Source organism: Larus michahellis, chromosome 9 (assembly GCF_964199755.1).
Source record: "Larus michahellis chromosome 9, bLarMic1.1, whole genome shotgun sequence".
NCBI classification, from domain to species: Eukaryota; Metazoa; Chordata; class Aves; order Charadriiformes; family Laridae; genus Larus; species Larus michahellis.
In genome coordinates, this window is record NC_133904.1 from 28,142,344 (window position 1) to 28,156,755 (window position 14,412).

General features: G+C 45.2%; 1 protein-coding gene across 4 annotated transcripts in view; it reads left to right on the forward strand.

Moving 5' to 3' along the window:
* The first annotated feature begins 3,924 nt into the window (after positions 1-3,924).
* Positions 3,925-14,412, forward strand: part of LRCH2 (leucine rich repeats and calponin homology domain containing 2) — a 47,767-nt gene continuing 37,279 nt past the window's right edge. For all 4 annotated transcript variants that reach the window (XM_074599698.1, XM_074599699.1, XM_074599700.1 and 1 more), the window contains exon 1: positions 3,925-4,279. In XM_074599698.1, the coding sequence (XP_074455799.1) occupies positions 4,006-4,279 (274 nt within the window). In that variant the 5' untranslated portion in view covers positions 3,925-4,005. The remainder of the gene's footprint in view (positions 4,280-14,412) is intronic.

A 14,412-nucleotide genomic window follows, 5' to 3' on the forward strand; every position in this document is an offset into this window, starting at 1 on the left:
GTATTTTGAGCTATTTCTAGCTCTTTGAAAATGGTGTTTCAGATAAATCACTACCCTTTAGCACAGACAGCGTGTCATTTGCCTTTTGACCTACCTAGGAATATATGGTTTGCTTGCTTTGCTTTCAGAGTGGGCTGGGTGATGCCGTTTTAGTATGAATCTTGAATCTGGTTATTTGGAGATTATTTTAACTCCCTGTGGGAAGCTGTGGAGACTTGCAGGTCTTGAAGAAGAAAAGCAGTATCAATTAGGAACAGAGCACACACTGATACGCAAAGTAAGTGCGAAGGAATTGAAGAGTAATCAAGGAGATGGCACAAGGATCATGTGAGCACTGAAATCACAGGGAATGTGTTATCCCAGTACCTCGCGCGTGTAGGAGGACTGAGGCTACTCATAAAGAAGCATAGTAAGAACGTTATGAAAGCTCTGGTGTTTAATTGCTCGAAGCAAGAAAGTCTTTAAGGGATGCAAAAAAAAGGTCAGTGCTGACATGTCAGGAGGATTTCATTTCTCACAGCAAATGGCAATCTAGGCTGACAAAGATCTGCTTTGTATTCAGCTCAAGGACTTGACTTGGGAACATGGACAGCTTCGGGGTGTCTCTGCTTTCGCAGTCCCTGTCGCTCAGCCTGAGGTGCTGGAAGCTCGCCTGGCCCGGCCGAGGCCTGCAAGTGAGGGGAGGTGTGGAGGGAGCTCTGCACCCTGTGACACCCCAGGCAGCACCTCCGCCTTGTCACCACACCTGAACGTCCTTACCCCAGGCACTGACCTGGGACACAGCCCGTGGGACACTCTGGGGAATTACGAAGGTACAGGAGAGACAAGGGACTCCACTCCTGCTTCCCCTACTCTCATAACCAATTTTACACCGACGTTTCCAGCACAGAGGAACCTCTCTCCAGCAGGCAGTGCTGCAGGGAAATGGGGAGCTGGGAGGGATGCTGCGGCTCAGGGGTGGGACGAGGCGTGGGAGTGGCACCGGCGGAGTGGCAGGATGGACACGCAGCTCTGAGCATGGCTGGGGCTGACCATGCCAAGGACAACGTCATTGCAAGGCTTGTGAGCAACCACATCTTCAATCCATGCTGAAAGTTAGACAGATCAAAGCCTTATCCTACATCTCATTCCTCCAGGCATTAACACCGCCTCTTACAGTTTGTTGATGTCATATCTCTATGAGTATGTATCTCATATAGAGCGGATGTGGGTAACCACAAAGACCTTCGAAGTGGAAGCTCTTCATGGAAGCGGGGGATTCGCAGTGGTTTTCAGACTCCTGAAACACAGACTCTGTCTGTGCTGTGGTAGCAAGAAAATATGTTTGTCTTGTGCAGTCTCATTACAACATCTGCGTGTTGCCGCCTCTTCCTGTCCTCATCTTAACTGCCTTAATGAATAAGAAAATGCCATCTACCATCTCTGTTTAATGGTAGAAACCGAGGGATGGCACAGCTATGACTTAACTACTCATTATGACAAGAAAGTTGGTTTGGGGAGCTTTCTGTCACTAGACTAGTGATGCTGGTTTTGCTTGTGAAATGAAAGTGGGGGGTGTGGGGAGAAAGAACTGTTGAAAGGCTGTGAAATACAGTATAAATAAAACGAATTAGACTTTAGCATTCCAGACATCTGTTCTGATTGTGCAGCTCTTGGAGGTGATAAATGACCCCCCCAGGTAAATCTGCATGTAGCTATACCATTGGAACGTGCAATCAATTCCCATGCTTTTGCCTGAGTAAGCAGCAATTTGCCCAAAACAGTGTGCAAATCAGGATTCGTGGTTAGCCATTGGAAAAAGTCTCAGACGTTGCTTCCAGCCTATTGTATTGGACACTTTAATGCATTTGAAGGTGTGAGCATCTGCCTGAGCCTGCTCGGTTTGCTTCTCAGTAGGAACACCTGCAGACACAGTGAGTATTTTGTTAAAGATGAAAAGGCCCCTCATACGTGAGAACTCCAGCATGACTAAATGGTGCTTTGAGTCCTCTGACAATTTGTCAGACCTATTTCTCACAAAGTGAGCCGAACCCCTTTCTCTGTCTAACGTGGCAGGGATCAGTTCGTCTCGAAATAGCAAGCGGCTGTGTGATGTGGCTTAGAGGGAGGACAGCAGAGCTGCCTCTCCGAGCTGGCCCTGGGCCAAGCCACCCGCTTCGTAAACTCCGAGCGACTATTTTTAACCTTCAGTAACATTTAGCGACCGGAGCTGGGCCTGGCCGCTCCTCGGCTTCACTCCTGCCAGCTGCGGAGCCACTGTGCCTCCTGCGCCACGGCTGTAGGCAAAGCCATCGCAGGCGCTTGGCCCGACATGAGCCCAGGAGTTTGTTCCACCTCCACTCTCTCTGGCTGGAAACCACCCAGGGCAGCGGCCAGCAGTGTTTGAGCAGATTTGTCTGATTTTCCTGCTGTGAATCCAGGGAACAATTCGCTTTTTCAGGGCAAGAGCAGAGGCTCTGGCCCAGGCAGGCTGATCGGCAGATATTCATCTGTGAGCTTTAATACCGCAGCCCACAAAAGTACCCGCAGCTAAGGTTAAATGAAGCAGCCAGCCACAATATTTGCAGGTGACAATGGGAGCCCTTCCCCCACCACACATGTGTTTTGCACATAGGCCTCTCGCTGGAGAGCCAATCTATGTGCAATGACACACTGATCCCGAAGTCCATACAATGCCGCACCAGAGGATTAAACCCTTCACTCTTCAGCACCTTCTTACTGATCCCAGCTGATTTGGTTCTATTGAATTCCAGCCAGCTATCGCCCACGCGATATTACAGGGCTGTTCCTCTTTTGACTAATAATGGCTCAGCTGTCTCTCACTGACATACCGCTGACTGAAGGCTAGTCTCTCCCATGCTGCTTATAGAAGGAATTTCCCTTAGATCCCCAAATTACTCATGATGCATGCATGCAAAAAAAAAATCCATTTAAGGACCTTCAGGAGGATCAAAGCATAAAAGCAGATTCTGCTTATCAAACCCACAGCAATTGCATTAAAATGTGGGTCTACGAGCCTTTCTTTAGCGATTCTTAATTATGGCTCCAGAGTCATTTTTGACAGATAAATATGCAGCGCCTAACGAGTACAGATTACATGGTAATAGAGGTAATTATTCATCCATACAGTATTCCAGCAATTGTGTAGCGTTTTGTTAATATAACGGGGCCTCGGACATTGCAACCAGCTCCTGATTTACGTTCCACCGCTCCCCTTTCACACGCTGAGTACACCAGTACCTTTGGAATGTTTCCGGGCTCATTTCGGGGTGCCGGCCTCCCCGGTCCCCTTTGTTCTGCGGTGGGACATCCCTCACCGCCTCCCGGGAGGAGCCGCGGTTACCGACGGGCGCTGCCCCGTATCGGTGTTCTCACGGGGCCCTGTCCATCCGCCTGAGGGGACCGTATGACCCCGGGAGCCACCGGGGAGCGGCGTTGCCATAGACACGGCAGCAAACCCCAGCGGCGCCGCACGAGTGAAGCACCCTACCGGCCAGGCCGCGGTCAGGCGCGGCGGCTCCGCTAGCGGGGAGGGACGCGGTCCCCCGCCGCCGAGCGTACCGTTTGCCCTGTCACATAAACTTCCGTTCTGCGGGGCGGCCCTGACACCCCCCCGCTCCGGCACCCACCGCCCCGCTGCCAGCAGGGCTGCGCCAGCCTGCGCGCTCCCCGCTATGCCGCCGGCACCTCTCGCGGCCGCGCCCCGCCCCGCCCCCTGGAGCGGACGCGGCCTCTCATTGGCGAACACCCCCTCGGGGAGCCGCCCCCCGCCGCCGCCGATTGGTGCAAGGGGCCGCGGTGTAGCGGCGGAGCCACGCCCCTTCGCCCCCCGCCGCCGCCGATTGGTGAGGGCGGCCGACGGGCGCGCGGGAGCCACGCCCCCTCACTCCGCCAGCGGGAGGCCCCCCTGTCCCCTGCGGGCCAGGCCGCGCCTGCGCAGTGGCGGCGGGGCGGCGGGGCGGCCCCGGCTGTTGTTATTGTGGGGCTCGTCGGCGCCGCGCGAAGATGGCGGCCGGGCAGGGGGGCGGTGGCGGTAACGGCGGCAACGGCACCGGCAATGGCAACGGCACGGCGGGGTTGGGCATCCCCGGTCACCTCACTCTCTCCTTCTCAGCCGGGCCGCACTGGGGCGCGGCCACCCTGCCGCAGCCGCACACGGTGCGCAGCTTAGACCGGGCCCTAGAGGAGGCGGGCAGCTCGGGCATCCTCTGCCTCAGCGGCAGGAAGCTGCGCGACTTCCCTGGCAGCGGCTACGACCTCAGCGACACCACACAAGCAGGTGGGGGGCCGGCTCCGGGGCCTCCTGCCGAGGGGGCCCTGCTGGGGGGGGGACGTCCCCGCTGTGGTGGCAGTTGGGGGTGGGGGCCCTGTGGTGGCAGTGGGGGGATGCGGGGTGGCAGTGGGGGAGGATGTAGCGAAGGGGGCGTTTATGGTGGCGAAGGAGGGCGGGAGGGGTGGTGGCAGTTGGGAGGGGAGGGCCCTGTGGTGGCAGTGGGGGGGAGGCAGCGAAGGAGACTTCTGTGGTGGCGAAGGAGAGTTGGGGGCTGTGGTGGCAGTGGGGGGGTGGCATGGGAGCGGCCTGATCTGGTGGCACTGAGGGGCCCGGGGGTGCCCAGCGAGGGAGTCTGCTGTCATGGGAGCTGGGGGGGGGACGGACAGCGGGGGAGATGTAAGGAGTGGGGGCGGTGTGGTGGCAGCGGGGAGGAGCGCTAGGGACCCCCGTTGTGGTGGCAGTGGGGGGGCTTGGGGTGTGTGGGGATGCTGTGGCCCGTGTGTCTGTCCGTGCATGTCGCAGGACGGGGCCTCGCCGTTGCCCGGGGGAGGGTGTGCGAGGCGTGGGGGGGGTTGCTCCGTCCGCGCTCCCCGCTGTGGCCGCTTTGTCCCCCCGGGGGTAGCAGGTCCCCTCCCGGGAGCGTTGTCCCCGGGGGTGCCCGGTCGGTGCCTCCGGTGCGGCGGGGGGCGGTGGGTGAGGGGATGGAGCGCCTCTTCCCGTGGTGGGAAGCGCTCGGGTATCCTCAGCCTGGATCTGCCCGTTTCGGGCGATCTAGGTGGATTTTAGGTGAGGTGAAGTTGGAGACGTTTTTCTGTACGGTTTCTAGAAAACAAGGCTACATCTTCCGCGGGGCTTCTGTTCCGCGTCGGCTCACCTCTGGTGCACTTCGGGATTTATCTGCTGCTGGAGTAGCTGCTGAAAATGGATCATTTTGAGTAATGTGCTAGAACAAAATGTTAATGAGAGGTCTAGCATCTTTTGTTCACAAGTAGTAGCGGCTTTCCGAAATCTTGTTTGGGTGAATTAATTCCATGGGTTTGGTTTTTCTTTTTGTTTTGTTTTGGGGCTTTTCTTCCCCCCCCCCGGGTTACGAATAGCTGGCTTATTGTTTTGAATATGAGGCTACCCATTGTGGTACCTTATCCATCTCTGACAATCCTGTGCTCCTGCTCTATCAAATACTCGTTCTGTTGCTCTTTGTTGTGGGCTGCGTTTGTGCAGAGGGTTAAATAATGATGTACTCAGTCTTCTGTGATCGATTAGGTTGTGTAGGGTGTAGAATTTGCGAAGAACTGGTTTTTAAAATCCAATTTCTGTATCCAGTACCAAGCTTGATAATGATTTGTGGGTTATTAGCTTTTTTTTCCCCCCCCGACACATGTGATGCATCCCTATGTGCAATGCAGAATAGGGATAGGTAAAAGTGTGTTAGTTATTTCATAATGGAAGCACAAGATTAAAATAAAAACAGGTTCCATGAAATAATAGCTCTTTTTCTTTGTAGTAGCATAAAACTGTATTCATCAGTGTACTAGGTCACTTCTGTGTATAAATATTCAATAACTAAAGCATTAAAAATGAAGCATTGTATATGGGCAATCTATTATTAAAAAGACTTTTCCTGTATCCTGAAGCAGGTTCATCAAGGATCTATATTTTGTGTTTGCATCTAATTATTACGAATTGCATTTTGGGTTTAATTTTTTTTGATGTTTTATTTTGAATTTCAACATATTTGAGTAAAAGCGGTCTGCAGTGATATTGTCTTTACCTTTTGGGATGTAGTAGAGCCTGGTCACTACCATTAGGATTGAATTTCCATCATGAAAGATCGTGTGACAGTGTTTAAGGGCAGATTATGACAAAAATAGCCATATTGCTTGCTGCTCTAAAAAAATGTGCTTAAACAGTTGATGTGGGGCTACGCAAGTACCATCTTATAACAATCCTGATTTAATGTAGCACTGATTTACAAATTAATCCTGTGAAATGCAAATTTTAGGTGTCTTTCAGAATATGCTTGTAAACAAAAGATTTGTAATCTTTACTTTGACTTAATCTGTAGCGGTTTTTGGGTAAGTGGGTAAATGGTATTCTGCTGGTGAATCACAGACATCCTTTGCAGAGTGTCAGTATGGCATAGAGCTTGGTGGAGGATCAGCAGCTGCCTTGGAGGCTATGGCCATTTACCTGTGGGCATTTTTGTAGCAGTTATCACTGTTTCACAGTACAATATACCCATGAATTAGGTTCTAGATTTTGGCTGAGGCATGGGAGATGGTGGGCTGGGACAAAAATCTTTGCTGTGTTTCACTTTCTGTTCTCAGTCAGTGACTTTCTGAAATTTGGTTCTGTGATACTTGAAACAAACATTTAAAGAAACAGCCTCTAACAAATCTGTGTGTAAACAATTTCTTTTCCATATTACAAACCCTTATGCAGTAGAATGTACAGTGTGACTGTAAATCCAGAATATTCTGCCTTAGTGTCAATAAAATCAGGAACAGAAAGTTATTTCTAGAATTGAAGTAAAACTACTACAGTTCTCAGTAGGGTTCAGATATATATTTATATGTTAAAGCACAACTGTTGTTGGTTTATCAAAAATAGCCTGTGATTTTTTTGCTTAAGGTCTGGCCGTATTTTACATCTAACTTATATAATGGCTTGCCAGTATGCAATTTGCAAATACTGTAGCATGTTGTGGGCATCTTATGTGACAAAAATTATTGCTGAGCTAAAAGCATAATGACGATATCTGGCTGTTTAGCTCTCATCTTTTGCTTGTTGTATCTTTTTTTAACTGTGAATTGTCATTGTAGCTCTTTGGCCAAAACCCCTTTATTTTATTATTTCCCTGAATTTGTCTTCTGCGTGTTCAAACAGATCTGCTGCTGCTGTTAAATGAACTTCTGGAAAAAATAAATCATAGGTCATGAGATATCAAGAGGTATATTGAATATTCCAATCATTTTATTAATGTGTGTAATTTTGCTTCTCGCAGCGTGAACAACATTAGCCCCCCTGGCAGTTAAGTAATTGAGTATATCACATCAGTGTAATCACTGTCTGCTTAACTGAAGAGTTGTGTCTTCTGTTTTGTTTTCTTTTTTTAAAGATGGGCTCCTGTGCTATATTGCAATGCTGAACAAAGTCAACCTATGCCTTTAGCAGTTTATCTCCTTTTTTGTGAGCACTTCTTAAAACATGAATTTAGTAAATATGAAAGGTACTAGACTGACAGCTCAAGAAACAATTTACTTGCTCAGGATAAATATAGTGGTGCCATCAGGCTTATTTGTTCATGACTTTGTCACAGCAAACTTGATTCCCGGTTTTTAATTCTGAAGGAACCTCCAAGCAATTATAAGTAGGTGAATGATTGCCTGTAAATATATTAACTTTGAAATTTCTCCTTTCTCACCACCTGCTACCTTCTTATCTAGCTGAGCAGTAACAGCAGTGTATTCCCAACATGACTGCGGAAGGAGCCCTGCTGTCATGGCCAATAACAAGCTGGGCACCACCGCAGAGTTCCCACATGGTGATTCTTGCCTGTGTCTGCCGAGGAGGTGGGATGGGAGGGGACGTGCTTGGTGTTTAAGATATCATTGCCTAGCGTTACTTGCATGACTTTGTTGATTTTTTTTTTTTTTTACAATTTATTTGTAAAATAATATTCTGGCCCTTCTAAGCTGTAGAGTCATTCATGTGATTATGGATTAAAACCAAGAAAACTTACAGCTTAATATTGAATGTTAATTTATGATACTCTTCTTTTGCCTTTATAATATACACTTTTTCCTGTCTGAATAAAGTTGGTTTTGCTGGTGGTATCAATGTTGATTAAAGTGATGGCAGGTAACCGAATAGCAACACCAAATCCAATTTTCAGCTCAAGGAAGTAACATTCATATGTGATGTATATACTAAATGTAGATTCTAGAAATCAAACATGTTGAAAAACATGTGGTGGCTCAATACTGACTTCTGCGCATCTGAACGAAAAGAGAAACTAGGCTTATATGCTTTTTTGGGGGAGAGCATAGTGTTTATGCTCAGAAATGCATCAGATGTGTAACCTGGGAGTGACATACTTACAGGCAAGCAATTGTGGAATGTCCCTGGCGTGGTTTCCCAGCCTGTGCAGTGTTTGGGCTGAGGGAAAAGGAGCTGTGTATGTTGTCCGAGGCCAGTAGGCCAGTAATAAGGCCTTAGGCCAGTAATAAGGATACTTGTTAAGGATACTTGGTATTATGGACCAGTTAAGAAAAGTCTTAGTTCAGTGAGTTGAAGTTAACGCAACTGATTTTCAGTTTGCCTGCATAAAAGGATTGCGTAATGAAGAATACCGCTAATAAATTAATCTAATCTTAAAAAAAAAAAAATCCATGTTGTAGCTTCATCTGAAATACTGACCTACAAGAAATATGGGATGTGTAATTTTTTTACTTTTTATAGTCTCCATCCATCAAAACTAAATTTGCCATCACGTTGACGATTTTTGAGCCTTGGAATATCAAAAAGATTTAACCTCTGAGATCTTTCTGCTTTTAATCAATCTAAAAACTTATTGTGATACATATTTCTGCTTTGTAACTTATTATTTGAAGAGGGGGCAAATGTATTCAGATCATGAATTGTATTGCAAAACCTTGTGCGATTAAAAAACATAATGGACTAGCCTTTGCTTTTTTGGATTTTTTTTTTTGTTTGTGAAAAGTATCTTCTCATCTGACTTGGGAAGCTTTGTTGGAGCTGATTCAAAAGTATGTATTAATTTTACTGGCAAGGCTGGCAAAGATACTTGCTATATCTTTTGTGATAAAAGTTCTACATGACAGTGTTTAGAGAACTCTTGAGTTCTGTGCTTTTCCAGCAGTCTGATTCTCATCATTTTTCCAAGTAACCTGTGACTGTTTGCTGCTTGCTGGGAGAATCTGCTGCCAGGTCTGATGGATCTAGAGGAGGTATAGCACTTTAGGTGAGGAGGGGAAAAAAAAAAAGTCTTAATTTTTGTTATAGAACTAAAACACTAATGTGTTCCCAAGTGTCAACATAGGATTTCTCAAAAAAGGTTTTTGTAGTTACAGGGCTGGAAGGAACCCCGCACCTCAGGCCTGTGCGTAGGCTGCTGGCCAGCAGGTGTAACTGCACAATGAGCAAATCCCTGGCCATCTGTGCGTGCAAAGAACCATCTACTTCAATTTGTCACCTCACCTCTGTTTAATAGGTGGGACCAGTAAGTAGTGGACAAGAACTTGATATGTCAAAGACTGGCCTAGAAGTAAAAGCTTTATGGAAGTGCTCACTGCAAATTGTCACATCCAGTAATGGGTGATATTCCCTACTTTTTATTAAGCTAATAGAAGTGGGTACAGCCAGTCTTGGAGGCTGCCATGAGGTCTGGCACGAGTAGGATGGAGTCAGCGGGAGGCACCAGCAAATAAGAGCAGATGCTGGAGCTGCAGCAGCAGTGGCCTTGGGCTCAGGAGAACATCCTGGAGCTGCTGCTGGACCCCTGCACTCTGTGCTTACAGACTGTGAGTCTACCTGTCTTCTTCAGGGCTTTTTCTGCTTCACTCTTACTTCACTCTCCTTGTTTTCCAGTATTATTTGACTTCCAGCAGTCTAGCTTACTTTAAAAATGTTTCTGCTTAGTTTATCCAGCATCAAACAATTTTTTCTGCACAGAAGTCATTAGTAAAGACATTAGAGTTGATCAGTTGTAGCCTTTTGTCTGTGCCTCATGTCTGTTTAGGTTGTAAACTCTGCAGGGCAAAGGCCTGGGATGTATATAACCGAGCACACAGAGACCATAGCATAAGAGTTTACTTGGGAGTTTTGTGTGCATTTTAGGTAATCCTTAACAAATCCAGACTTTGCTTCATTTACAGATGATGGTTACTTTCCCTTTATATTAGTTTTCTGTTGAAAGAATTAAAATAATTTGAAACTGAAACTTGGAATTTAAAAATTTCAAGAACAAAAAGGAAATTGACAGAATCAGACCACTAAGCAATGTCCAGTGTAAGTGGGAGAGAGGTGCCCTGTGCTGTAATACGCAAGCTTAATAAGTCTTGTTGACTTGTCAGGGAAACGCGTTTCCCTCTTTCTGGTAGTAAGCTGTTTCAAGAATTACAGTCTAGACTAAAGTGCCGTCTTATTTAGGGAAACAAATAATCTTCTTGTGGGATTTGCTGCGTACCACTCCAAACTACAAAAGATTTGTGGTGTTGCGATGCCTTCAGAAGTGGAGAGGAAGATAATCCTTGACATGCAATAATGTGCTTTTGTCTGTACGGCCAATTGGTATGCCAGTTTACCCCTCCTGACGCCAATTTGAGGAGCAAATGATTCCCTTGTCTTGATGGCGTGATCTTTATTTTTTTGTTTTACTCATGCTGTGCTAAAATAACTGAACGTGTATATTGAAGAGCTGGAGCAGTGCGCGGTCTTCTGTTGGGATGCCTGGATCCTTCTCTTGTGGTACCATGGTGATCCGTTCCCTGGACTCATCTGTTGGTTTCGTCCCTGCACTGGTGTGCTGCAGGTCGGCATCGGCATGTCCCCCAGTTGTTCCATCCTGTAGATCAGAGCTTCTGTTTTAGGTTTTAATGAGTGCAAATTTCAGGAAAAACCTCATGTACCTGAACCGACATGTGGCGAGTGGAGACGACTTATGTGAAAAACAAGAATTGCTTGAACTAAACTGCCGATTTAGACATGTCTAATGTAGACGTGTCCAGTGTAGACTAGGAGACCGTGTTCCATGAGGATGGGCTGGAATACTGAGTTCCACAAGGCTGCCTCGATTCCAGAGCCAGTGAGCTGGATCTCGGTCCTTCCTCCCTGGTAGTAGAAGTCTGCAAGAGACAACTGTTGGTCTGTTCAGTTACAGAAACATGTATTTCACAAGGAAGAGCTGTGGTTTGATCTGACGGGGTGCTTTTTTAAGTCCCTAAAGTAGTAAGAGTGTACTTTTTTTTTTAAAGGATTTTTTTCTTTAGTAGTGCTGTTTAGTTTGAAAAGCCAAGAACTCAGAATCTGTAAAATGCAGTTTGATATTGCTTGTGCTACCTTCCTCCTGTGCTTGATGAGAAGCTTAATTACGTGGTCGTGTAGTTTTTTCATTTGTCACTTTAACTGCACAGACTGAATATGCAACTAAAGTTAGTGATCTGGCTAACCGTAAAGCAGGTATTTCCTAGCTCTTCAGTTGTTGGATTTAGAACCCAAACACCACTTTGTAATATCTCTTTCACAAAAATAGAAGCTATTCTTGCTCTGTCAAGCACCTGGTTAAAAAAATGGAAAAGCTGCTTCTAGCCACCTACAGTCTTGGGAGTGTTTTTTGTTCTTTTAAACAGCTCAAAGAAGAAACACAAGCAGAGGAATATGAAACTGAGAAGCAATGTGAGAAGATGGTTAGCTGCTCTCTAGGACGGAGCAGCCCTGTGCTGAAATACCTGAAAGTGCATTGCTACAAGAAACATGGTCACTCACATTAGCACAGTCCAGTACCCCGTGTTTCACTTTAGTAGTGTGTAATTTTTAGAAGACTGAGTAGATGAATGAATCTGCACTGCAAGCTGTGAAGCCGGCCAAAGTAATGCATTTTCCTGGAGGGTTTTTTCTTCTCTCTCTAGCTATTAGACAGTGGCCGCATTGGCGGCAACGAAACACGAACACCTCCTTTATGCTTTTTCCAAGCTTGCTCAGGAGTCCCAAGTTTCTCATCCATGCATGGGGCAATTTTATCACTGCATAAAAGCTGCAACTCTGAATCAGTGTGCTTTCTCCTAGCCGTTTCAGAAACTTCTCACTATTATTTCCTTTACTGTCAAATTACTCTCGTGTCACTTGCAATGGGTTCTTTTTATCTTTGCTGCTGTCTCCCTGGCATAGTAGGCGCTTGGGAAGGGGTGCTGGTCCTTATTTATGCGTAGTCTCTCTGGTCATGGTTATGTGTAGGATTATATATTATAGAAGAAAAGATTATATATATACTACATATTAGAGAAATACTTTTCTGATATATAAATTGGACATACCTGTATTGATACAAAAGGTGTATCTAGCCCACGACTCTCTATTAAAAGCTAATAATAATCTTTTTAACCTCTTACTTGATAACTTCCTTTGCAGCCCTGTATTTTTACAGAAAATAATGAAAATAGATCGTGACCTCAGTTGTCTGTTCCAGGCTGATGAAACCTATTCTGTATAATCTCTTATACTGAAAAATTCTCATGCGTGTGCATATACTCTTTGTGTATGTCGTACTGTAGCTTTGTTGAGATAAGCCAGGAACTGCATGCAGTGTCAAGGAAGGGGTGTGCAGTGAAATAGCTTTCTATTCTCTGTTCCTAGCACTGTTTGGTGCCTTTGACTTGAGTTGCTATTTTCAAAAAAAAAATCAAGAACCGAGTAATACAGCTGGATGAATCTCCGTTTTGAAAAGTCAGCATATGCATTTATGAGTTACTAATTAAATACAATGCGTCAAAGCTAGAGAAGTACGTGAAAGTGAAAACCTCACAATATTGTACCTAAGATAAATAGGAAGCAACACTGGAAGCACAGAAGTAGAACTAGCTGCACTTGTAACATTGCTGAGAATGCAAAGTATGTCTAAGACTTATCCTTCAAGTTTTCTTTTTTTTTTTTTTTAATTGTGAGCTACTGCAGTATTAATCATGAAGATGAAGTTCTGGTAACATCATTTTAAGTTTATTTAAATGTGAAAATTCTAACCATATGGTTTCTAAAGCAAGTCCTGCTGAGCAGGGGCACTGAAAAGCCTATTTCTTAAAATGGTCTTTTGCTTCTGTAGAAACTTCAAGTGATTTTCTCTTTCTGCACATTGACTCTGTGCTCGGATTAAAAAGGCTTATACTCTTCTAAAGGTTTCATTGGTTTGAGGGAGCTTTTCTAGATACAGGTTTTGCAGTTAATATTCCAGGTGATTTGGAATTAAATTTCAACTATGACAATGTCGTATTAAAAAAAAAAATATTTGGAGGATGATCTTTTACATGGCATTAAATACTTGTATGTGAAATCTTATTTTCTACAGATGCCTAATATTTTTTTGAAAGTAAACCAACATCAGTGTTAAATGCTCAGGTGTAACTTCATAACAACTTGTGTCTGTGTCTTCTGTTAGAGTTGCTTCCCATTTGTGGGAAGACTGTGCTACAGAGTGTGAATCCGCTGTTTGTCATTCCAGGATAAATTCTTCTGGGGCTTATGAACCAGTTTGGAGTTTTTGTCTGTCCTGTGTCATTTTGATATATGTCAATTAAGATACAGAGCATCCACAAGGGTTAGTTGAGTACAGAATATACTTCTATTTTACTTAAGAATATACACAACAGATAAAAATCAATTTAAACGTTACTACGTAAACTTCTGACAATAGACTTTAAATGTATTTAACTTTCCTTGCGAGAAGGAAGGTACGTTGGCCAGCGTAGTTTCCTGAGAGCTGATGGGTGCTCCGTTTGGTCACCACAGCTCTTGATGTTGGAGGGCAACCATGTATTTGTATGCGAATTACGGAGTTACACGCAAAAATTATTTTGCCGTCATTCTTGAACATTCTTTGCCAGTAAATTCTAAAACGTTTTTGTCTGTTTTGCGGCTGAAGTGGTTGCTGTTTATATCGGTATGCACAGTCGTTCTACATTTGGACATAGTTTAATTGTTCAATGCTTAATTTTGCAACCTAAGTAAATATTAAGAATTCTGGGATTAGTTAATTAACCAGGCTTCCTTCTTCCTTTTTCAAAGAAGAATTTTAAAACATGTATGTACTTAACACTAGTGATACATTAACATTAAGATTTGAACGCTGAACCCGCAACTAGGATGTGCGGAGTTTGAGGGGGATGCTGGAGGTGGTGGAGGACGTCCCTTTTGACGTAAGCTTGGCAAGCTTCAGAGTTCTTTTCTCCTGAGGTTCCTGAAAATCAGGATGAATCAGTAGTTTCAGAAACCTGGTTCTATTTCAATTGTAATGTAAAGTGCTAGGTAGCTTATGCAAAGGACTTGTGATCAGAACCTATTTAAAAAAAAAAAAAACAAACCCAAATGAATTCTGGAATGGTCCATCTTCCTCCCACCAAATCTAGCTG